General features: G+C 45.0%; 1 protein-coding gene across 2 annotated transcripts in view; it reads left to right on the plus strand.

Moving 5' to 3' along the window:
• The window catches only part of PRKCA (protein kinase C alpha), a 136,568-nt gene extending 119,237 nt beyond the window's left edge, over window positions 1-17,331 (plus strand). For both annotated transcript variants that reach the window (XM_050318994.1, XM_050318995.1), the window contains 4 exons: window positions 2,787-2,867; window positions 4,240-4,347; window positions 6,741-6,881; window positions 10,824-17,331. In XM_050318994.1, the coding sequence (XP_050174951.1) occupies window positions 2,787-2,867; window positions 4,240-4,347; window positions 6,741-6,881; window positions 10,824-10,988 (495 nt within the window). In that variant the 3' untranslated portion in view covers window positions 10,989-17,331. The remainder of the gene's footprint in view (window positions 1-2,786; window positions 2,868-4,239; window positions 4,348-6,740; window positions 6,882-10,823) is intronic.
• The last annotated feature ends 5,923 nt before the right edge of the window (window positions 17,332-23,254 follow it).

Below are 23,254 nucleotides of genomic sequence, written 5' to 3' on the forward strand. Positions count from 1 at the left end.
AATTTTGCTTGATGAGAGAAATTTCTGAGCTCTTCCTGAGCACTCAGATCCACAGAACCTGGAAAGGCAGAGCTCTTAAAATGCAGCAATAGATAGTTAAAATGGGACATTTGAAATGGAAGAGGAGATTAAAAAGGCAGTAATTTAAAGTAATGATGGAGAAGGAGCTGGGGGGAAAGGGTCCTACCAGCTTTCCACTCCTCCCTGGCCAGTGAAAAGCAGAGAGCTTAGCTGGAGGAGGGGACAGGTCTCATTTTCAGGCACAGGAACTCCCTCACTGCTCTGTGGGTCTGCTCTGCACACTGTGGTGAGACAGGAGGTCATGTTAATATACCCCAACTTGCTCTAAAAGATACCAAAAATTTGTCCATGCAGATAGAATTATTTTGGCAGCTGCTGCAAGGCAGGCAGGGATGGCTCTGAGTGCAGCAGCTGGTAGGTAATACATGATGAATTCTGGATGAGGAGGAGGGAACTACTGAAAATACAACATTTAGAACTTGCTGACTTTGTACCAGTGCATGTTTGACTGTACATTGAAAGCTCATCTGCTTCCTCCCACATGTCATTCCTTCCTTGAAGTGAGCGTTCTTTCCTCTCGTTTGCACTTCCAATTAATGCTGGGAATAGCTCCCAGTGGGATGAGGATAACCACAGGTTGGTGAATGAACGTGGCAGATTGCTTTGCTTCCTTCCCTGGTGCCACAGCCTTACAAGGATTAAGCTGGTCATTCAGTTTGGGTGTATTTAATTAGGATTAATGGAAAAAATCTTCCAGTGTCCAGCAGCAGGTTTGACAGGGCCACCTTATCCTCCCTGGCCATGGGTTCAATGAAAAAATTGGTTTTGTTGCAGTTGCAGTGGCTCCTTTCCAGTGTTGATGTCTGGTTTTATGTCTCAGTTCCCCCTCTTCCATCACTGGTTCAGGTGAGGGAGGCATTGCCAGCTCAGAGGGCACTGCTCTGGTTGTCAGATGTTGACACCTGGCATCAAATAGCACAAAACCTGCAGTGATTCTGACCCTACCTTAGGTTTAATGCAGGAGCTTTTCTCATGTTAATTCTGCCTCTCTTGATGATCCTGCCAGCTCTTCTCTCCCAGAGTCAGATCTCTCTGGGGCAGGTTGCATTTGCTGATGGAAATGCTATTCAGGGAACAGCCCAGCCTTGACTCACCTCTTGCTGCATAAACATCCAGCATCACTGGGTCGGTGCTTTGGTTCATCTTTCACTGGATGACACTGCTTTGCTTTATTTCAACCATTTCCTCCCCTCAATAAACCCATCAAACTCCTCCACAATAGCAGGAGGAGTGGGCTGTGGGCTCCTGGACAGACCTGGCTGCCAGGTACAGAACCTTGGCAGTGTAGCAGCATTTTCTTTGTCAGTGCTGTGGATCCTTTTTTTTTGGTCTCATTTGCTAATTGAAATAAACTGTTCCTCCCAAAACCACTTACATGGAGCACACTTGTACAAAATGTTCTGCCCTTATGAATTAATGACCTGAGAAATACCTCTTTTTTTTTTTTTTTTAAATGCTCTTTTCCATAAGGCAAGGGGAGATTGTCAGAAAAGGATTGAAGATGAAATGTTATAACATTTTCTGTGTGTAAAAGGCCAGTGTTTTTACTGGATAAAAGTTTGACAGTGTTTGGTCTTCCAAGAGGCAACACTGATTCCAGTGGGCCTCTGGGAACTTACATGGTGATGGAAATGAAAGGCAGAGTAACCAAGTGTGTCAACTAATACAGTATGAAATTAATGTCCCAAATATATATATTTTAAAGCCTGTATTACCACTAAGAGACAACTAATATAGATTTGCCTTTATGTAGGACCTTCCAGATGAGAATCTTGTTATTGCCTCTGATTGTCTAATACATTCCAAAGTACGATTGATTTTGAAATCTTTTGGTTAGAAACATTGCAGTAATTTTTAATTCATGTGCTGCTGTATCTCAGGGAAGAACATATATTCTCACAGAGACTATAATTTTATATAGTAGCCAGGCAGTGCTGCTTTATTGCACTGGTGACTCACTATTTTCCTGAGAAAATACAGAACTTGCCAGTTCAACTCCTCTTTCAGACAAGTAAAAAATTTAGGGTGTGTGATGTGTACTGGGCTCAGCAGTTTGTTTCACAAAGAATAAAAACACATGCAAACAGGAAAATAAATGCAGGCCCCTCAGTTCCCTGCTTATTCTGGTGGTGGAGGGTCAAACTCTCCACTGCTGCCTTCCCTGGTGGGGATGGGACATCCTGCATCCCTCCACAATTCACAATATCCCTTCACACTTACTTAGAAGGAGATTTGAGAGAACATCTGCACCCCCAAACTCCTCTTTTCCTGAATTTTGATTCCTTTTTTACAGCAGAACAAAAATATAAATATTGAAGAGAAGGGCTTAATTATTGATAATCTATAAGTTAAGTGATTCTCTTGATTTCACACTATGACACACATGGATGGATAAGTTTTGCCTTGTCTAGTACATCGTGCTGCTCTGCTTCCTCTTTTGCCCTCAAATGCACATCCCAAGGACTCCTGAGGGCCACATTTGCCAAGATATCAGGGTGGGTTTAGACTAACATTTGCAAAACAATCCAACTCCCACTGAAACCAGTGATTAGCTGGAGTGAGGATTACAGGATTGGCTTGCTGTCCTTTTTCAAGGAAATACGTTCTTCTCTGCATGTCACTATTTATCTAATATACCACAGGACTGGGGGTTAGTTAACACAGAGTTTTTAATTTGGGTTTGGTTTTTTTTTGTGATTATACAGATTATTGCTTACCAGCCCTATGGGAAGTCTGTGGATTGGTGGGCCTATGGTGTGCTGCTCTATGAGATGCTGGCTGGACAGGTAAGATTTACCCTCCCGTGCTCACTGTGACCTCCTCCTGCACCTCCAAGGCTGCTCTTGTTTCAAGGCTCCCTAAAGGGTTAGACCATTAGAGGATAAGACTGAAGCCTTTCACACTGCTATTATCTCCTTGTACTCTTGACTGACTCAACTGAGAATGTATTTAGGCTTTAAGCTCTTTATTTTGTACCCACATAATCAAGCCCTGCCTTTGAATACGGCTCCTTTGTACTGCAATAATGTTATAAATAGCCATCTTCAGAACTGAAAGGGAGACACTTGAGCAGGAAAATGCATGTCAAGTGGAAGAAATATCATTTAGTAGTTTGAAACCACAGGGAAGCATAATAAGAGTGTGTCTATGCTCTGCATTGCAGTTAAATCCCAGGAATTCAGTTTTTGTGTTGTGTGTCCTGGGGGTGAAGTGTGGGTCTGGCCTCTTGGAAATGTGCTCGCTTACAGACCCCTCATTCTGCACAGCTAATGACAGGCTGCTCTCTGAGTCACTGGGGTAGGAAAGCGACACTTCACTGCAGTAAATGGCAGATAAGAACCAACTTTAAGGAATTCTATTAGTCTTGAGTTGGAAAAGATTCCTGCAATTGGCTTTCAGTGAGGGTTAAGCTAAAGGCAGGCATTTCCTGAGCTTTTAAAACAGACATTTTTAACAAATGCCTTTAATGGTTTCTCTAATAAATTCCAGTGACATTTTAAAAGTTTTAATGTGTGGCAATTGCAGATGTTAATACTTTACAGGCTGCACTGCAAATACTGGGCACCTGAATGCTTTGGAGAAAATGAGATTTACCATTAGCTGGGTCTTGCAGGGTGCCAATATCCTGGGGACTCACCCATGGGCACCCTGTCACCTCTACTTTAAAATATAATGCAGCCCTTTCTTGTGATAGTCTCAGAAGCAGAAGCAGAGTCTACAGCCATGACATAAAACAAACTGGAATTTAACTGGAGTTGAGTGAGGAATGGATATACCTTAGCACAAGGTAACTGAGAGTTCAGTCTCCAAACTTCACCCTTTAAAGTATTTTGCCTGCCTGGTGCACAGGAGCTTTAAAAACTGATTAAAGCTGATCATGAAGATAGTCCTGCACACATTTCATTAACCTGTGGGGGCAGAAATGAATGTTTATCCTGGATTTCAACCTCAGACTGATGAACAGTAAACTCCTGGGTCAGAAGATAGCCAGGGTGCAGATGGCTGGGAGTTTGGTGTGTGCTCCTGGACAAGGACCACTGCTGTGTACTGATCTCTTTGGGCATAGCATTGTCATGCCATTTCATAAAAATTGGAGAATTTTTTTTTTAAAAAAAAGCAAATCCCAGCAAGGAACTCACCTGTGTTTTTTTTCAACAGCCTCCATTTGATGGGGAAGACGAAGACGAACTTTTCCAGTCCATAATGGAGCATAACGTGTCCTATCCAAAATCACTGTCCAAAGAAGCTGTCTCCATCTGCAAGGGGGTGAGATAAATGCTTCCTTGCCATTAAGTTCCTTTTTGGCAATCCTTGTGAATACCTGGATTTGTCTGGCCTTGACATGGCACTGTAGCATTTTTGAGGGCAGCTTCTGTCAGGCAGTGCTCAGCTCTATTGTCACTTGGTGTCACTGATAAGGGTTCAGCTCTTCCCGCTGTTCCTGCTTGTTTTATGGCAAGAACAAATGGCACAATCAGTAGCTGCCAACCCCAGAGCAGAATTTATAAACAGGAGGATGGTGTGAATCGTCTCCACCCGCTCTGCCTCTCGAGCCACGGCAGCACAGCCCCAATTTTTTGCAGGGTGAGAAGATTTCTCAGCTTGGCTGGATACCAGATCCTCCAGAGAGTCCTCAGCCCAGAATGCCTGATGACAGGAGCAGAGCAAAAGAGTTACTAAGACTCCTTTTTAAATGTAGGTAAAGATGAGCTTATGTGAAAATCTTCAGCATAAAAGCAAGGAAACCGTGGGGAAAATCCTGACCCAGTGGTGACTTGTGTGGCCTAAAATTGGCCTTAGATTGCAAATTTTGAGGAAAAGAATAGATTTGACTTCAGGAGATTATCTCAAGAAAAAAACAGTTTGTTTGACTTTCCTTTGACTCCATGGGATTCTCTGGAGAACCATCAGTCTGCAGCTTTTCCAACCCACTCTTTGTAATCGTTATTTGAGGTCTGATTTACGCTGATAAAATACCACTGCATTTAGTATCAGTTAATTTGGTATTTACTTTCTTCCTATCCTCTGCAACCATTTAGGAGGTATTATACATGAGCTGGATATTAATCCCTTAAGGAAAATCATCACAGAAGAGTAAAGGTGTTTAGAGCAACAAGGTAAAAGGAAAGACCAAGCTAATTTTGGAGCTTATCCCAGTGTAGACGTGCTGGGTAGCAAAGAATAAACATGATATATTTTTGTAAAGTACACACAGATTAATTGCCTTGTGACAATCACATTTTCAAACAGCAGAGTCTGAATTGGATGTAATTGCCCCATTTTCAGCTCCCCTGCTTGCTGCTGTTCTGGGTGCTCACACCCAGGGAGGGCAGAAAGCAAAAACTGCCCTTTGGCATGAGGTTTAAGGCCAAGTCTCTGTGACACTGATGTGTTCATCCCCTGTATTGAACTGACAAAATAATCCCAGGTTTCAGTGAGCATTATTCCTGAGCTAAGAAGTCAATATGAGAAAGCTTCTGAGCCTTGCAGTCAGTGGGAGCTCAGCAATCCCAGGACTGGGCACCAGTGGGCAAGACAAACATGCCCACTGTGCTCTTGGAATTGATTTATCTGCTTGACATCAATTCCACTGATTCAGAGCTCGTTGGGCTTGGTAAATGCAGGAACTTTGGAAAGAATTAAAACTACCAGAATCAATGCTCACATTTCTTTCGTCACCTACTGTTAAAGCAAGGGCTTTGGGAAAGGTAGCAAAAATGGGAAAGTTGCTGTTAGGCTTGAAGAAGGCTGTGATTCCAGCCCAGTGCACAACCCCTTCCCAAATCTGCTTAGAGTCACTTTTATTTTAGGTTTAAGATTGGAATCAGATCAGCTCAACATTTGGAAGGAGACTAGAGCAGTACAGCTGAGCTTTTAAAAAGATGTGTGGAGGTATCACTCCCAGCAGCACATTAATCATGTATAATTTGTAGCACAGCTTTAAAACGTCCCCACAATACTGAAACTGAGAGTTGAAGGCTACATTGCACAATTCCTAATGTACACACCAATTGAAGCTCGTTAATTAGGGAGCACATTACAGTTTCTGAGCACGCCAGGCTGGTGGGTTTTGGGTTGTTTCTTTTCCCCAAGTCTCCTTAATCTCTGCAACTGGGTTTTGTATTGACCAGGATGTCATTAAGAATGCAAGGGAGGGAACACAGATTAGATACTGTCAGCTGGGTGCCAAGAAATTGGAGGCCCTGTAATGAGATGTCTTGAACGAGCCCAGAGAAATGAAATGGGAGTGGGAGGTTGTTCTTCATTCAGCTTTAGTGTATTGGAATTTATTATGTTTAATTGATTGTTGAGATAAGGCAGAAGCTGTTCTGGAGATTTATAAGACTGAAAGACTAAAGGTGAAATTCAGGAGGTGGGAGCTGACAGCATGTCCTGGGCATCACCTGCACCTCTGGTGGCAACCAGTGCCAAGTGGGGAAAAGTTCTCCCGTGCAGCCCCTAATTTTGTTGCTGATGTGTTGTCTCCAGGGAACAAACAGGAAAATTCATCTTCAGAAAATGAATTTTACCTTTTCAAAACAATTTTATTAGCAATGTGTATCTTCAGGAGAGGAGCAAGAGCATCACAACCAGGGGAAAGTCTGTCTCGCTTTCATTCCAGCGTTAAATTGAATCATTTGCTGTTTTCCTCCCGACAGCTAATGACTAAACATCCTGCAAAACGCCTTGGCTGTGGCCTTGAAGGTGAGAGAGACATCAGGGAACATGCTTTCTTCAGGAGGATTGACTGGGAAAAATTGGAAAACAGAGAGATTCAGCCACCTTTCAAACCTAAAGTGGTGAGTGAGATGCCAAGTCCTTCCCTGGCTCCATGTGCTGCCCTCCCCATGGGGTGACATCAATGCTGCCCGGCTGGTGCTGCAGATCTGGGACACTGCTAAAATAAGGCAATTGGATTGTGGCAGGCCAGTCTGTAATTCTGCTCATCATTTGGCACCTTGTGGTGCAACCCAGTGTGTTTTGTTCCTTTGCAAAAAAAAAGTCTCTCCGTGGTTTGAGTCCTGCCTGGTTTGGGTCACGCGCTGCGTGAAAATTGGCACGTTCACATCGGTGGCTGATGGGGTGAGACTGGTGATAAACATGGTTCATGACTGTCTCCTCTGAACAACATCTGAAGTCAGTGATTAAAGGGATTTGAATTAGAGGGGTGAATTTCCTCCACAGGCTGCACAGCAAGGGGAGGAGGGGGAGTTGTATCCCCATCCTACAACGTCTGCTCAGGTTGCAGAGTAATCCCTGATTTACCTTTCATGTTTGTTACTGGATTGTATCCCTAGGAATATTTTAGAAATCCATGCAAGTGGAAAGATGTCCTTACCTTGAGAGCTGTTTGCATAATAGAATTGGGAGAGCTGGGCTTGTTGAGACAGAATTTCTTTCAGCATGTACTGTTTTATTGACAGGCAAAGGGAAGTATTTGCACACAAGAATACAAGCTTGAAGGAACAGCTGTAAATTGTTATGTCCTAACATTGAATCTTTCTTCTCTATCCCTTTTTTATTTCAGCTGAGAGGCCTGGCTGGCTCTGGCATTTGAGGTGTAGGGTGATTGGTCTGTACTCTGATTTATTTGCTAATACAGGCACACCAGTGAGGTACCACAAACTAATGAACAGAGGGGTGCCAATACCCAGTGGCAAAATTATTCTTCACTTTTTCATACAAACTACTTTTTCATGTCACCAAGAGGAGAGCTGCACCTGAGAAGGGTGTTTTGTGCTGGGGAAAATACCCTTTTTATATGGTGGGCATTTTGCACGCAGGGAAGGGTGTAAATAAATAAAGAACATGTGTGGTGCTGCCAGTCCTGCCCAGCTGGTCCCCAGAGCTGGCTGTGCAAAGGGGAGCTGCTCTTCAGATGTATTTTATAGAAGATTTTCATTACATGCTTCTCGAGTCAGACTTCAAGCTGATCACAAAGCAAATCTACCTTCACAGCTCTGTTTTTATTAGCTCAGGAGCTGAGTGCTTAGACTCTCCTTGAAGTTAAAAGTATCACCAGCTGAAGGTACTAAAACATTGAAGGATGGTCTGGTTCCATCTCAGCACACTTTGTGGCAGATCCTGGCTCCCCTTTGGAGCAACTGTGCTCCATCTCTGTGCTTATCCTGACCTGGTTTGTTTATGCAGCTTTGAAAATACACCAAAGGCAGATTCACGTGGAGCCTTAACTCTCCCAGATAAAAATAATTTAAAATCCAAGCCTGGTATTTACATACCCTATGTATAACTCATTTATTGTGATGGCTGATTCTATTTCTGTCAGTGTCATAGAATCACAGACTCGTTTAGGTTGGAAAAGACCTTTAAGATCATCAAATCCAACAGTTCCCACTGCTGGAGTTGGCACTGCCAAGCTCACCATTGAACCATGTCCCTAAACACCACATCTATACATTTCAGTCCCTCCAGGGATGGATATTAAGTTTAGAAAGCAAAAAAAAAAAAAAAACCACACAACCCTTAATCTGTTTGTAGATATGGGGATGTATTTATAGGCTTTGTTTGGCGTGGGTTTTTTTTAGAAAACCTTTGTAGGTGCATCTTCTCCAGGAATAATCCTGCTGCCTCCTCACCCAGGCACAGCTCCTCCTGGAATGTGGAGCTGCAGATTTTGGGTCAGCAGTTGGTTGGTTTAAAAAAGGTGTTCCCTTCCAGACTGACATTTCACAGGCTGTAGGCATAGGCTGGTTATTTGGCAAGAAGGACCAATTTTACTTCTGAGTTTAGGAGTTTTGGAATTTCTGCAGTTCTGCTTTAATGCTGCATTCATGTTCATAATAGCAATGCTGCTCCTTACTGTGAGGACAAAAATGTAATTGAAGGTGCAAATTTATTGATAAATTACTATATTTGCCCCCTAAATATACCAATATTTTACATGATTTATTTCTTAGCCTCTACTAATACAAGCAAGGGTAAGAGGCCTAATGGAGTCAGGAAGTTTGGTTTCAATATGCAAGTTGTTTGAACACTTTCCACTTGCTGAAAAAAGAAGAGAAAAAAAATTTAAAAAGGAAAAAGAGCATCATTTTGTGGCAGGATGATGCTTATCTGTAGATCATCTCTTTAGCAAAAGCCTTCCCTGTATAAATAGCCCTTTTGTGGCTGCTCTGAACTGACTGTTGTGCCTCTGAATAAATTTGACTTAATTTGGGGATACATCAACTTCCATGCCAGTGATTCAGAGTTTTCCCCTTGTCAAATTCAGCTCTTTCCATTCTTGTTCTGCAGAGATTCTGTCCCAAAATGCACTGGCTTCAGTGGGCACCCTGGGTGGAAGAAGCCTTGGACCTGGTGCAGTGCTCCTGTGCCTGTGTTCCTGCAAGGCTGGAGCAGTGTCCTCTGGGAGCTCTGATTTCCAGTACCTGAGCACGGGTCTGTCCTGGAATACAAACACCCTGAGCCCGAGGCAGCAGAAGTTCTGAGCTGGGCTCAGATGGCAGGTCCAGCCCAGCACCTGCCAGGTGCTCTGCAAGAAGGTTGGACACTCTCACTGGGCTGTTTCCAAGACAGCCAAACATCTCAGCCCCGAATCCAGGCCCCTTTCCAGTTGGCTTTTCCCTTAAGTGCACAGATTAATCCACGTTGCATTAATTCAGGAAAAAAAAAAATCAATGTTTAATATTGGTCTGTTGTACTAGCTCTATTCTGCCCTTTCTAATTCATCCTCTGAAGATGATAATGTCATGTTACCCTCTAAATCCACATGATTGTAGGGATACTGTAGGAATGGAGGAAAAGGTCAGTGGCAGCAGGAAAAACCTTCAGTGCCTTTATCATGCAACCACACTTTGTTTGAAAATCTGTTACAGTAGTTTTGAGATGAGCAGATTTCGCAGTTTCCTTCAGACATCTCCACATTATTCAATGCCTAACTTTCCTCAAATATGCATCTTCTCCTTGCACACAAGCTAATTTTGTTCTGGTACCACCTTCATCCTTTTTAACATGCCTCTGCTCATACTTCCCTGCCTACCAAGTGTTTTCTGCATCCCTCCAAACTATCCCTCCTGCAAACCTCATTTCTTTTGGTCTCTGTTCTGAAGGAGTTGTGCTCAGCCTGGAGCTATATATAACCCCCCCTTTTTGGCTGGGCTTTGCCAGACAACTGTCTTTTAAGACAAAAAAAAAAGAGGAAAAAACCTGTGATAGCACATTTTGTAATGAGGACCTGTCCCAGGATGTGCTCCCTGCCCAGCTCCCTCCCACCATCCCCAGGACTGAGGCTCTGCTGTCATTTGTGGGTTTACAAGAGTTTATAGGCAGCACAATGAAGAGCCAAAGCATATAAATAAATTACATTAAGCTTTTCGCAGCCCATAAAGGAAACAGAGACTAACACAAAAAAATTAATTATGTATCATAAAGGTCTTAGGAAGAATTAAATGATTTGAACAAGAAAGTATCTCTTTCTGTCCATAAAACTATTTTCTTTTCCTTTCTGTATCCCAGTGATTCTGACCATTTAAGCCTCTTTATCTTACCACCTCATGCTGATGGCTGGAAACCCTTCTGACTGCTTTTCACCAGAATTCACCTCTTAAAACTTCTCCATCTATCTGCAATTTTTTGCTGAAATATCCAAAAAGAAAACTTTCTCTTAACCACTCACGAGCAAAGGAGGGGAAGCCTGACAAAAAGCTGGGACTACCGATGTATTGCTGATGTTTTTATATTTCTTTTTTGAGCCTTTCCCCTGTTTTTCTCTTTCCTTGCAGTGTGGCAAAGGTGCCGAAAACTTCGATAAGTTCTTCACGCGAGGACAGCCGGTGCTGACGCCCCCGGATCAGCTGGTCATTGCCAACATAGACCAAACGGATTTTGAAGGGTTCTCTTACGTCAACCCCCAGTTTGTGCACCCCCTTGTAGAAAATGTAGCATGAAAACAGCAGAGCAGGAACAAATCCCGCCCTGGGGAACAGCCCTGAACCCTACAATTTTTAGGCTTTTGCCTTGTTGATTCCATTTGGGCCTGGAAATTGTAGGGTTCGAGAGTGCAGGATGAGGGAAGGGCCACTTAGTCAGGATTTGGGCTTTGCAACAGCGTTGTTGTCTTAATGGGACATGAATTAGTGTACGGTGCCCTCTTACTCTTCTAGAAGTCAGCGCTGACTTGTCTAAACTTACCCATTTTTTGGTACGTTATGTATTTTGTAACTTCCCCCCTGTCCTTTTGCTCCTTTTTCCACTCTGTTGTGTTGGGAAAAAAATCTTAACACGTGGTCTGAATAAAAATCCACCTGGAATGTTTAGTCCTTGGGTGCAGATGCTGGAGGTGGGACTGTTCCTCCTGCAGTTCCCGGGGTGGGCTTCGGGGCCACGAGCAGCACGAGGGACTGACAGCACTGGGGAGGAGAGGCACTGCAAAAACAGTGCTGAAAGGAGCTGTTTGGAAAAAGAAAGTTGGGAATGGGTGTTGGGGAGGGGGGGAAATAAAATCAAATCAGCCCCTGAGGCTTCGTGATCCCCATGAGATCCCAAACAAAAGCGCTTCAGTGGTGGCCACGTCTCTAGGGACTTGTGCTAAGTAGCATGTGATAAACTCAAGGGTGAAATTTTGTCTTTAATAATAATAATGATGATGATAATAGTAATAATTTTAATAATACTTTTGTGAATTTTAATCTCCATGAGATTATTCTGTGATCCAGGGTGCCATTGTTTGTTCAGTTGGTTTTAATTTACACCGCTCCTCGAGTTTACTGTTAACTGGTTCTAATACCAATATTTTACTATGAAGTTTATTAACCTGGAATGTAAAACAAATCTGTAATTCCTCCTCAATCTTATTTACATGTGTTTATTTATAGTCTGCAGCGTAGGGCAGTAAATTGAAAGGATTATGTGTACTAAATTAACAAAAAATGCAGCCCTGAGTGACTTCCTGATTTCTTCAGAATAGCTCATGAAAATCAAGTGAGACTTAGTCTTAAAATAGTCAGTTTTAATTCAGAAAACTTTGGGCTGTAGAATAATCAAGCCTGAAAGAAGCAGCACCTAAACCTTGTTTTATTGATAGAATGGAATTTACTACGTTTTACATATGCTTCATGCAATGAATTTTGCATGTTTAGTAATAACTCTTAATAATAAGGGTTAATAATAATAAGCAGATCTATATTATTGACATAATCATATCAAGCATAAAGAGTATTATAAAAATTTTATAAAACAACTTGTGCTTTATTTGTGAAAGTTCTTGTTCTGAATGACACATTTAGATTTAGCTAAATGTTTCCTCGCTATTGTTTTGATTTTTACTTTAGGTTTTGGATATTGTTACTGGCTTAGGGTATAATCTCTTTTTTTAAAAGTAGATATACTTTTAAACAATAATTGCTACCTGCAGGTTTTATACGAGGTTCAATTAGGCTTTCATTTCACATCTGCTTATTACTTGCAGAGAAGGAAATAGACTTTATTTGCAATGATGAACACTGTAATTAATGCAATCTTCTCCTCTCCTATCACTTAGAGAAAAAAAATTTTGATATTTCCTCTTCCAACTTACCAGAAGATATTAATTCAAATATCAGTAAATACGTTTTGTGCATATTTTGGTTTTGTTACAGCATGTAAAATAGTAGTTGGTGCAGTCCCCTTATTTTTTTGTCCCTTCTGCCTTGTTCCCCTTAGCAGCCATAGGCACTTTTTGTCTGTCAGACGTGCATGGTGATGCCAGAAGCATGATGTCTCTGTTGCTGCATGCAGACTGATTACGATTTTTCCAGCATGTAAACATATTCAAAAAGTAAGATACTTGCCATAAAAGACTTAAATTTATACTAGAACGTGTAATGGGGGAGGGTGGGAGGGGAGTCTACTTTCTAATCATCTTTTATGACAATAAAACATGGAACCTGTGCCAAAGATTCTGTCAGAAGGATCCGGTCCTGCAGAGTGGCAGCCAGGGGGGTGGGCTGGCCCTGCAGGGGTGGCCTGTGGAGAGGGGGACAGTGGTGGAGGGAAACAGGGTTGGGTGTGAGTGGCACCTGTGTGCTGGCTCTGCACCCCTGGGGCCTTCAGGAGCTGTTTCTGCTGCTGGGATGGGCGATTTCCAACACTCCAGGAGTCCTTTTGCAGCCCCAGCTGTAACCAGGAGAATCCTGGAGAGACCAGGCTTTGGTGACATCCCAAGGTGTGGGAAAGCACACACGGCTCAGGAGGGGTGCTGGCCAACTCTCAGGAACTCAGATTGTTGCCTAAATAATCAGGACTCCAAATTTTTCACACATGTCAGGAGCAAAGTTTTTAAGCCGTTCTGTGTCGAACACGTTCTCAGCCGAGACTGGGAGTCCATTTTCTTCTTTGTGTATTCTGTACTTCAGAAATGATGGTATTCACCACAAAGCATGTGGCCTGGTGCAGCATTCATGAGCTTTTATTATTTTCTGAGTATTATGAGCCTGATGTAGTTTAGGGAAATCAGAGTCTCCTAGTGTAGAAGATAATAGATTAAGGTAACAGATTGCTGAGTCTCAGATTTGAAGGAAGAAGGGGCTCTCAGCTCAGTCAGTCTGCCCTGAGGCGGCGTTGTGTGTGTTTTAAGAACGTGGAAAAAGACACTTTTGAGAAAGGAAAACACTGGGAGAAATGCCAGCACACAGGTTTGGGGTGTAAGAGAAGCAGAACAAGGGCAGAGCTGAACCAGGTCAGAAGCCAGGCAGGAGATCCCACGGGCAGATATTCCCACAGGTCTGTTTTCCTGATGAGTTGTCCAGGGAAGTCCCAGTGCGGTTGTTCCCGGTACAGCTGTGACAGTCGGTGCTGTTCACACCAGGACACAGAGCTGGTCCAGCACTGGGACAGAGCTGCTCATTTTCTGGCTGCTTCCCATAACCAGTCTCTTCAGCACTTGGATTTGTTCCCCAGTTTTTCTGACATAGGAGCAGAAATTCCTCTTCAGCGTCGGTACCTCAAGTCCCCGGGTTTGCAACAAATCTTACCATCCTCTGTAGGTGTCTGTAACGCTTAGGAAAAGGTTCTGTGAACTCCTGGATCCTGCAGGAGCAAGGCAGGGTTGGATAAAGCAGGGACTGAGTGTTTGTTACCCCTCATTGCTCTGCTCACACGTGAGCGCTCGCTCTCAGACCGGCCCTGTCCCGAGAACTCCCGGTGGCTGCTCAGAATCCAGGCATTTGTAATGGCAAGGAAAACCTTAAGTATCCTGCAAGCCTTTTCGTATCTTTTTAAAGGCAGATGTTATTTATACAATATTTTTCACAAGATTTGGGTTCCTAGAGAACATGTATCAACAGAGGGAGAGGCATTAGAGCTGCTTTTTCTTTCACTTGTGTTCGATGGCAACTGTAATCCCAACACCCACGTTGCCACAAAGATTCCTGAAAGGAAAATTGAGACTTATACTGCACTGAAGCTCGGGTAGGAGTTTTGGGAGCTGTGTTTCCATCCCACAGCTTGAGTCCCAAGGTGTTCCAGGGCAGCCCCATTCCTGCTGAGGGAGGCACAGGTCTGCCATGTAAAACTTCCGAGCGGTTTTCAGGGATCAAATGGGACTTAACTGGCTCCTGGGCAAATTTCTTCTTTATTCAGGCACCTGGGTGTTTTTGGGCACCTTTTGAGTCACTGGAGCAGGGTGGTGGGTTTCCAGGATAACCACTTCACCCACTGGCCAGTCCTGGTGTTCTCAGCAAGGATGGCACATCCGTGAGAAGGAGAGAGCACATTCCCATAATAAAATACTCCTTCTTAATGCAGTTTAGAGCAGAAATGCAATTTAGCTTTCTGATCCTTCATTCTTTCCAGAAGTACAATTGAATTTCCCTTTACAAACTGAAGAAAGTTCTTCTGGAAATCAGCTGTTAGTTCAACAGAAACTCATCACACCTGAACACTGTTGGCCTTTGAAAACCATCCTGTCTTTGGGGGTGAGTTCAATTGAATAGTTCTGGGCTTCTATTAAATTTATTAGTCAAGTGAGAGAGGAACTTGTCGTCCAGCTGGAAAGGTGACATGTCCAAGGATTGAAAGGTACCACTTGCAAAGTCTTTTCCCAACCGGTGCACCTGGATGTAATCCCAGTAAAATGCCCAGACATGCAGTGAGCAGAGGGGGAAGATCCTCCTTACTGAGCCAAACACATCATTGGAAATAATAATAATAACAACAATCCAATAATAGAAAGCATATTTACAGTATTGAGTTTACAGTGGGCTTTTGGACCTGCCAGGGAACTTCTGAAAGTACTTACTGTGATTTTCAGTCCTTGTAGCCGTTAGGATAAGTTATTGTGCACAGGTTTTTGTCTCTGCAGATGTGAGTGTGGGCTCCAGGCTGTGTCCCCTCTGTGCTGCTCGTAGGTAGGCACTGGGCTGTCCAGTAGTCCATAAGTAAACAAGCATAAAAAGCACTTTTTTTTCCTCAGCTCTGCACTCTTAGACGGGATCTGAGATAGTTCAGTTGAAGAATTAAATAAGACTCGACTCCAAAAACGTGCTTGATCTCCTCACTGTGCCAGTAACAAGTGGCAATTAAACAGCCTTATCATGACTAATCACCATGCACTACAGCCCTCCTGTTCCCAGGAAAACCTTGGGAGGGAGAGGCCACTTATGGACCCCTCAGCCTCCGTTACCTCAGCTGTAAAATGGGGGTAACAATACTTACTTACCTCACAGGGAGGTGTGAGGACTTCTTGGGCAATGTTTCTAAATACCCTTTTCACCTGAAAAGAGTCGTGTGAGTATTATTACCATTTTTACTGTTAAAATCAGCTTCTTGGGATCCACATGGTACTGCTGGCTATACCATGCTGTTTCTACTTTTTTATAGAACTTTAATAACTCTGCTGAAAGCGCCTCCAGAGAACCAAAATCAGATCTGATAACGTTTCTTACAGAACCTGGAGTCCAGTTTTTGTACCTGGAGTCAGGGGGGGTGTGTGGGAGGGGGGGCAGTGATGCTGATTGTGTGGCTCAGCTGCACTCACCTCTTTTCCAGTTACCAAGATTTTTATGTGCAATTTAAAAATTCCATGTCGATGGAAGTCTTACCAGAACTGCTCATGGGAGGGTGAGATTCCCTGTGGATAAATAAGGTCAGCACAGCTGTTTTCTAGTAATGTTTATATGACTCCTGGTCCGTCCATGACAGGTTGATACTTTCTGTTGATGTTTTAATGTATTTCTGTGTTGTATTTATGTCTTTGTGGTTTCCTTTTCCTTGTCTGTGACACGGTAGTTCGAATTGAAAAGAAAACTGCTCCAGAAGCTGTGTGGGGTTTTTTTTCTCCCACTGATGTCAGTTGACCTAAATAAATAAATTAAAAAGTCTGTTAATGATTTTAAACAGGATGAGTAGCAACAGCGTTGATAATGCTCAGCCTGCTGCCATTTCTCACTCAGGACTCATTGGACAGTCCACAGCTGATGTTTCATTAATTTTATAATCATTAGTGACAGGAACATTTTAATAGCAAGGAAAATGTTGTTTCTGATATTTATATAAGCTTTGCCTAAGAATTACTTGGATTTGCTTTCCTTCTGTTTGAACCCCATGAGGCAACACTGCCAAGGGCACCGTCCTTCCAGAGCTTGGCTGGGACCAAGAGCCCAAAATCACCAAAAATAAGAATTATATGTTTGTGTCCATTGCTGTTGGCCTTGGAGCAGAAAAAAAAGGTGTTGTTCCAGTGGTAACAAATTTAATCAATGGCTCGTTCCCCACCAGGCCTTTCGTTTATTCTCTCCCATGTTCTCAAAATGAACGTAAAAAAATTAATTTCAACGAAATGAAGCTCGTTGGCTCTTTTTAAAATGTGCATTTCCCAACACCCTTTGGTTTTGCACAATACAGAGAACACCTGAAACTTTTCAAATGACTGTATGTTACTTTAATGTTCCTTTTTTTTTTTTTTTTAAACAAGGAGTGATCCCACCTGGAAATCATTCATATTTTTAATATTATTTTAAGACCCAAATGTTGTATTTATACAGAGGAGAACGTTATTTATTTTCATATCATTTATTTGCAAGATGCCACCAGAAAATTTTGAGAGGCCATTCATTTTTCAAAAGAGTAAAAATAAAAAAAACACCGTAGGAAGTGTAGTGGGCAAGACTGATGTACAAATTACAGCATCTTCTTTTTTTTTTTTTTTTTCCCATAATTTGCAATATCTTCAATCTTCGTTTGCATGAAATGCTTTTGTTAAAGATTAATTGTAGTTTCCAAACAAGTGTGTACGAATAAAAATACTGATCATTACTTTTGTGAGAGTTTGGTCTCCCTTGATGGAATTCCCTTTCAAAACTGACTCCAGGGAGCCCGGAGGCTGCAGAGAGGAAGGGGGTTCGTTTCAGAGATTAATTAATGATGCTCAGGGACCCACCTCGGTCCTGAAATACCTGTTTGGGCGCTCCTGGGGGGAGAGGACACGACCTCCAGTCCCACCAGCCATGTTCACCCCACACCCACTTTCTTGTTTAGACTGACATCATTTCCTTCTCAAACTTTGAAAGCCACCTACAAATATTGTGACAACTTGACAGGCAGCTCCTTCTTCTGTAACTGCTCAACATGGGTTGAATCTCATGCCAAATCAGTAATTAGGTTAGTTGAATTTGCAGAAGTCTGGCTGGGTTTGCCCAAAGGAATGGTTGGAATTCCTGGGGTTTCTCCAGAGGCAGCATGTCCGTGCTCCTCAGCTCCTGAACCCCAGGAAGGCGTCCCTGCTCAGGGCCTGGGACATTCCTGCACACCAGAACAGGGAGCTTGGGGTGACACCGATGCCCTGAGCTGGTGCACATGGAGGGTCTGTGCATCCAGGGCAGGAGGAGGGGGTCCTGAGCTCTCCAAACTGCCAGACCCACATCCCTGTCCCCTTGGCTGGTCAGGATTCATCCCTAGTTGTGGTCAGGCCACCAGCACCATAGGGACGGTGGCTTTTGGGTGGGAGCTCGTTGGATCTCTAAACACCCTCCAGACTCATCCGTGGGCAAAGCCAAGTCTGGCAGAGCGTGGGTGGGTGGAGATGGACCCCCAGAGGTGGGAGAGCCCCTGGCCACCCCACGGCCACAGTGTGCAGCCTCCCACAGTGGGGGTCCCGTGGGAAGGGAGAGTCCCCCAGCTCCCAGCAGGCTGAGTCAGCGGGAGCAGCGGGGCGTGAGAGGCTGCGTGGGGGACTCTGCTGCTCGAGTGTGAGGCTCAACAACACTCTGCCTGGGTGGGGAGGGAGGGGACAGGGTGTACAACTGTGCATTTTTATTTCTAAGTAAGGCAAGATTAGGCTGGTTGGTGCTTGGAAAGATTAAGAGTGAAAGGCTGCAGGAGAGAGGCTGAATCTCTCCGTGCCTGTCGCATCCCAGACGTGAGAGGATCTCCACCAGGAATGTTTCCAGCGTCCAGCACCCCACAAATCACAGCAAGTACCCGTGGCTGCCCCTCCCAGCCTCAACTTCTCTTTAGAGCTTTGGGTATTTGATTGAGAAATCTCAGAATACTTTCACAGAGCTGGTGTGTGAGCTGCAAATAAAACCATCTCCTCTGAGAGAAGCTCGGGTAGCTATAAAATGATGGCTGCATTAATTACCACAAGGTAATTATAATCCCACCTGCTCCCTGGGGAGCCAGGGTAAAGCAAAGGCAAATCAATCAGGGGCCCAAATCAGGGCAGCTGTTGCCACGGGTGGATGGGTTGTCCTCAAAAGGACGTTTTCCCCCAACTGCATCTGTCACTTGTCACCTTCCCAAAGCGATGCTACACCCCAAGAAATGGGGATGTGTCTGGGAGGACAGTCAGTGGCAGGGCTGGGCCCACTGAGTTACCTGCTAACATTTATTTTTTGCCTTTTTTTTTTTTTTTTTCCCTGCTTTCCCTGAAGAAGGAGCATGGAATGAGGCAGATCTCATGGGAAATGAGTCAGTACTGTCTCCTTCTCAAGGGACTTGTCTCATTTGCTGCCAGGGTGACAGTGTCAGGCACCAGCTGCCACTTCTAGTGCTCATTACTGGTCCCTGAGTCAGTGCCTGACACCCTACCCCAGGAGGTTGTTGCACAGACTGATGAAGGAGAGGAAAAGTTCCAAAACCAATTTAAAGCACAATACCTGGGTGAGGAAAAAGAAACAACCCCACAGTGGAACTTTGCTTAGAAGTGTTTTAGATCTTATTCTTGCCCATCAAGGCTGGCAAAAATCACCCATCTCTTCATGTGCTGGGAATGAATTTCATGTGTGTGAGAGTGTGAGAGTGTTTGCTCCACATCTGTGCTATCTTTCCTATTTTTCCTACTTGAGGACCTGATCCATCACCCCTTACCTCGCTCCTCTGTTCAGAACACTTACTAAAACTCGATGCCTGTAACAGGGAGACTTCCTAATCTATATAAAACACTCTGCAACAATTTATATAAAACCTCATTAAAGCTTCAACATTTTCAGTGACACCTCCAGAAACACTCTTTTAACAGGATTCATTTGCTTCTCCTACAAGTGTAACTGTGTCTGGGACACTGATTAGGTGTGATTTCAGGAAAAATCCATCAGAAGGATTTATGAAAGCAACCAGCAAGGAGTGTGAGGGCAGAAGGAGGGAAAGGCCAGTGGTGAGAGCATCCCAAAACTCCTTGGATCAGTTCCTGGTCATTTTGGGATAAGTCATTTAGCATTCTCATGCCTGATTGACACTAACATCATTAAAAGATTGGTAATGAATTTCAGGGCTATATAAATCACATTTAAAACTATTACCCTTAACAGAAGCCTTATGAGGCTTTAATAATTAATGGCATCTAAACTGCTTTCCCAAACATGACCTTTGGAATCAGATTGCTGTGGCCAGAGCCATCCCTCATCCTGCAAGCACCTGCTTTCCAGCCAGCCTGGGAGGCTCCAGAGGGGCTGCTCTGGGGAACCTGGATGGGTCCAGCCCCAGGGAAAGCTGCCAGGGGGAACCTGAGTTGGTGGAATCTCCACTCCTTTTGCAGATGACAGAAAACACCAGGAGTGAGAGCAAACGTGCTGCCTGCCAGCATCTCTTCCAGCTTGCCCTGTTGGAGGGCTGGGATGTGGGCACTTCATGCCCTCTCAGAGCTCCTTCCCTGCAGGGTGGGAATGCTCAGATTCCCAGGCTGGGCTGGGCACGCGGTGCCCACGGAACAGCACGAGGACTAAAAAGGAGGCCCCTGGACTGGCCCATCCTCATCTTTGATCAGCTCACTTTGGGCCCACGTGACTTCAGAGGGTGTTTTCTCCTGGCTGAAGTGGGTAACTTGGGTCCACACGTGTGCCTTTGTGGCTCTGTGAGTCAGAGCTGCTCGGGGAGGCTGCGAAAGGCCCCGCATGGGGTTTTTCGGGCTGTTCAGGGCGCGTGGGTGCTGGGATAAAAATAATGTTGCACCTCTCCTTGTGCTTCCTCCCAGGCAGAGGCTCCAGGCAGAGGGATGTGCAGGGGGAAACAGCAAATGGAGCTTCAGCTCCAACAGCCCACGGAGTTGATTCCTTTAATTTAGTCACGGTGCAAGCGGGATGTGGAAGCCCTTCCTGGAGGGAGGATGGTGTTCTTTGGTGCCATCAGTTTTCCCTTTTTTTTTCCCTGATTTCAGTGTTTGAAAACTAAGATAATAATGTTGCTGCTGGGATAAGGAGCAGAGGTTGTGCTGACCCCTGCCACAGCAGTCCATCCCAAGGTTGCATCCCCCCTGAACAGGAGCCGTGGTTGCCGCAGTTGTGGATCCCAAACCCGGGCTGCTGGTGCCAGTGTTGCAGTCCAGCGTGAAATACCCCTCAAACACCCTCTCATGAAAAACTGAAATCTCAAAAATCTCTCTGGCAGGTGGTTCCCAGCTGGGGAGCCTTGTGCTGGGGCTGCTGCACATCCCTGTTGTGCTCCAGCGTCTCCCCAAGCCTCCCCCTGGCTGTGCTGCCCACGAAATGACAAAAAATAGCAAGTGCTGAGGCAGCTGGCAGGGAGCATCCGTCACCTCCCACACAAGTCACAGCAGCTCCAGCCCCAGCGTCACCAGCTCCTTGCATTTACCTGCTCGCTCTCCTTCCCCTGGCAAACACAACAATTCCTGGTGCAGGCTGTGCCCAAAACGCTTCCCACAGCCTGATGTGCAGGTAGAGCTGGTCCACAACCCTTGTCTGATGCCAGACCAGAGCCACACGTGGGCTCAAGGGGTGGCTGCCCTCAGGTGGATTTGCTGTCTGAGTAATTCCATGTGGAGCAAATCTGAGGGAGTGGGAGGGGAGGCAAACCTGAGGTTTTCCGCCAGTTCATGGCCCCAGCTGACAGGACCAGGTTTTTATTGTGCAACAACCCGAGTTCCTCCAAGGTGACTTCTGTTGGAAGGGGAAAGGCCAGGGGAAAAGTTCCCTGCAGATGTCACCTGCAGGAATCAAACACTTGCAGCTGAAAGGAGACGGGACCACCCCCCTCCACTGCACCACTGGCTGCCCAGGGAGAGCTGCTGTAAGAAATCACTTCTGATCTGAGCCACTGATGAAGTTCAAATCCCTCCTCACTAATAAGATTGGACCTTGGGTGCAGCCTCGAAGCTGCTGCTCAGCTGTCCATGAAGCTTCAGGTTGCCACAGCTGTGGCTGGGTCAGGCTCCAGCCCTGCAGGGACCAGCACAGCTCTGTAACATCCTGAGGGGGCCAAGATCCCACCTGGCTTCACTTGCCCACGAGTGGCTGTGGGGGAGGATCCTCCCTCTTGGGGAGGAGAGAGTTTAGCAGGAACAGAGAAAAGCAGGGAAGGCAAAGTGATGTTGCTCTGAGGTGGCATCAGATGGTGTCATGTGAAGCAATAAACCAAAACAGATGTTTTTGCAGGGTTTGGCAAACTCCTAACCCACGTTTTGGAGGATGCTGAGATGATGCAAAGTGCTAATTGTCCTGCCTAGGACAGCCATGCCAGGCTCCTGGCATGGGAGAAGGGGTTTCCACTTCATCTTCACTGCTGTTTGCCATCATCAGAGAGACACATGTTACGGGGACGGAACTCTGCACAGGCTGCTAATGGAGTAGGAGAGCTTAGCTGTGGTTTTGGGAGGCATCACTGGTGCTCTCTGCCCTCCTGGCCCTGGAATGGCTGTGGGAAATGCTCCTGGGGTGAGTGTTGGCCTCGTGCACGTGCTTTGCCAGGGCAGAAGTTGCTGTATGAGAGGAGCAGCAGCAGAAAATCTGAGCATTTTAGCCCGAGTGCATTTGCATAAAAACAAAGGGGAGGGGAAGAAACTGAAGCTGGAAATGTGTATTTCTAATTGATTATATGCATGGCTGCTGGGGGCCTCTCACACTGTAATGGTTAATTATGTCACTGTATGTGCTGCAGCTTTATTCACGTTGTACTCAAACAATCCTGCCCAGAGCCCAGGCAGCAATACAGCATATTGTGTGTCTGCAGAAAAATGAATCCCTGCTTTGGGGGTTTTTTTGTTTGTTGGTTTGGCTTTTTTAAGAATACAGAGAAAAGAAAAATTATGAACAGCCAATAACTGTGTTAAAACCATGCACCCTGACAGCACATGGTGAACATCCAGGTCTAACCTGCCTCCTGTAGCTTTGTGGCTTTATTGGTAATTCCCTGCTGATGAGCTCCATCCCAGGGAAGCCTCCTCCTCCCCAGGGCTGGAGGTCCTGGAGGGCATCACCCCTTTGGCTGCCTTTTCCAGTGCAGAATCCATTCTGCTGACCAAATCCCTGCCTTGTCCTTGCTGTCAAACCCCCTGATGGATTTGCCACCTCCAGTTCTTCCTCAAATGTGAATGAGAGCCCAGGAAAACGTGCTGAATTCGCTGTAAATTAAATATCACTGTAACTTTGCATGAAGGAACACACGTGAGCTGCAGCCCCTCAGAGACAAATAACCAGTGTGCCCTGGCTGCCAGTTGGGGTTCTGTTGGGAGGGAGGTGTTTACCAGCCTGGATCTCACTGGAACTTGCCTAAATTGGGCTGCACCGTGTTCTGGTTGGAGAAATCCGAGCTCACACATCCTCCGTGGGATTCTGGCATTTCTGTGACTCAAGCAGAGCTCAGCAGGCCCGAGCACAGGGCTCCATTGATTCCCAACAAGCCGCCCAACAACACCTCCTCCGCATCTCAGCTCGCACTTTATTTCGGGTTGTTCTATTTAGGGCAGTTGTGTTTTGCTGTCCTGGGGACGCCCCTGCAAAGATGCAGC

The sequence above is a fragment of the Myiozetetes cayanensis genome, unplaced genomic scaffold (assembly GCF_022539395.1).
Source record: "Myiozetetes cayanensis isolate MyiCay16 unplaced genomic scaffold, myiCay2020 scf22, whole genome shotgun sequence".
NCBI classification, from domain to species: Eukaryota; Metazoa; Chordata; class Aves; order Passeriformes; family Tyrannidae; genus Myiozetetes; species Myiozetetes cayanensis.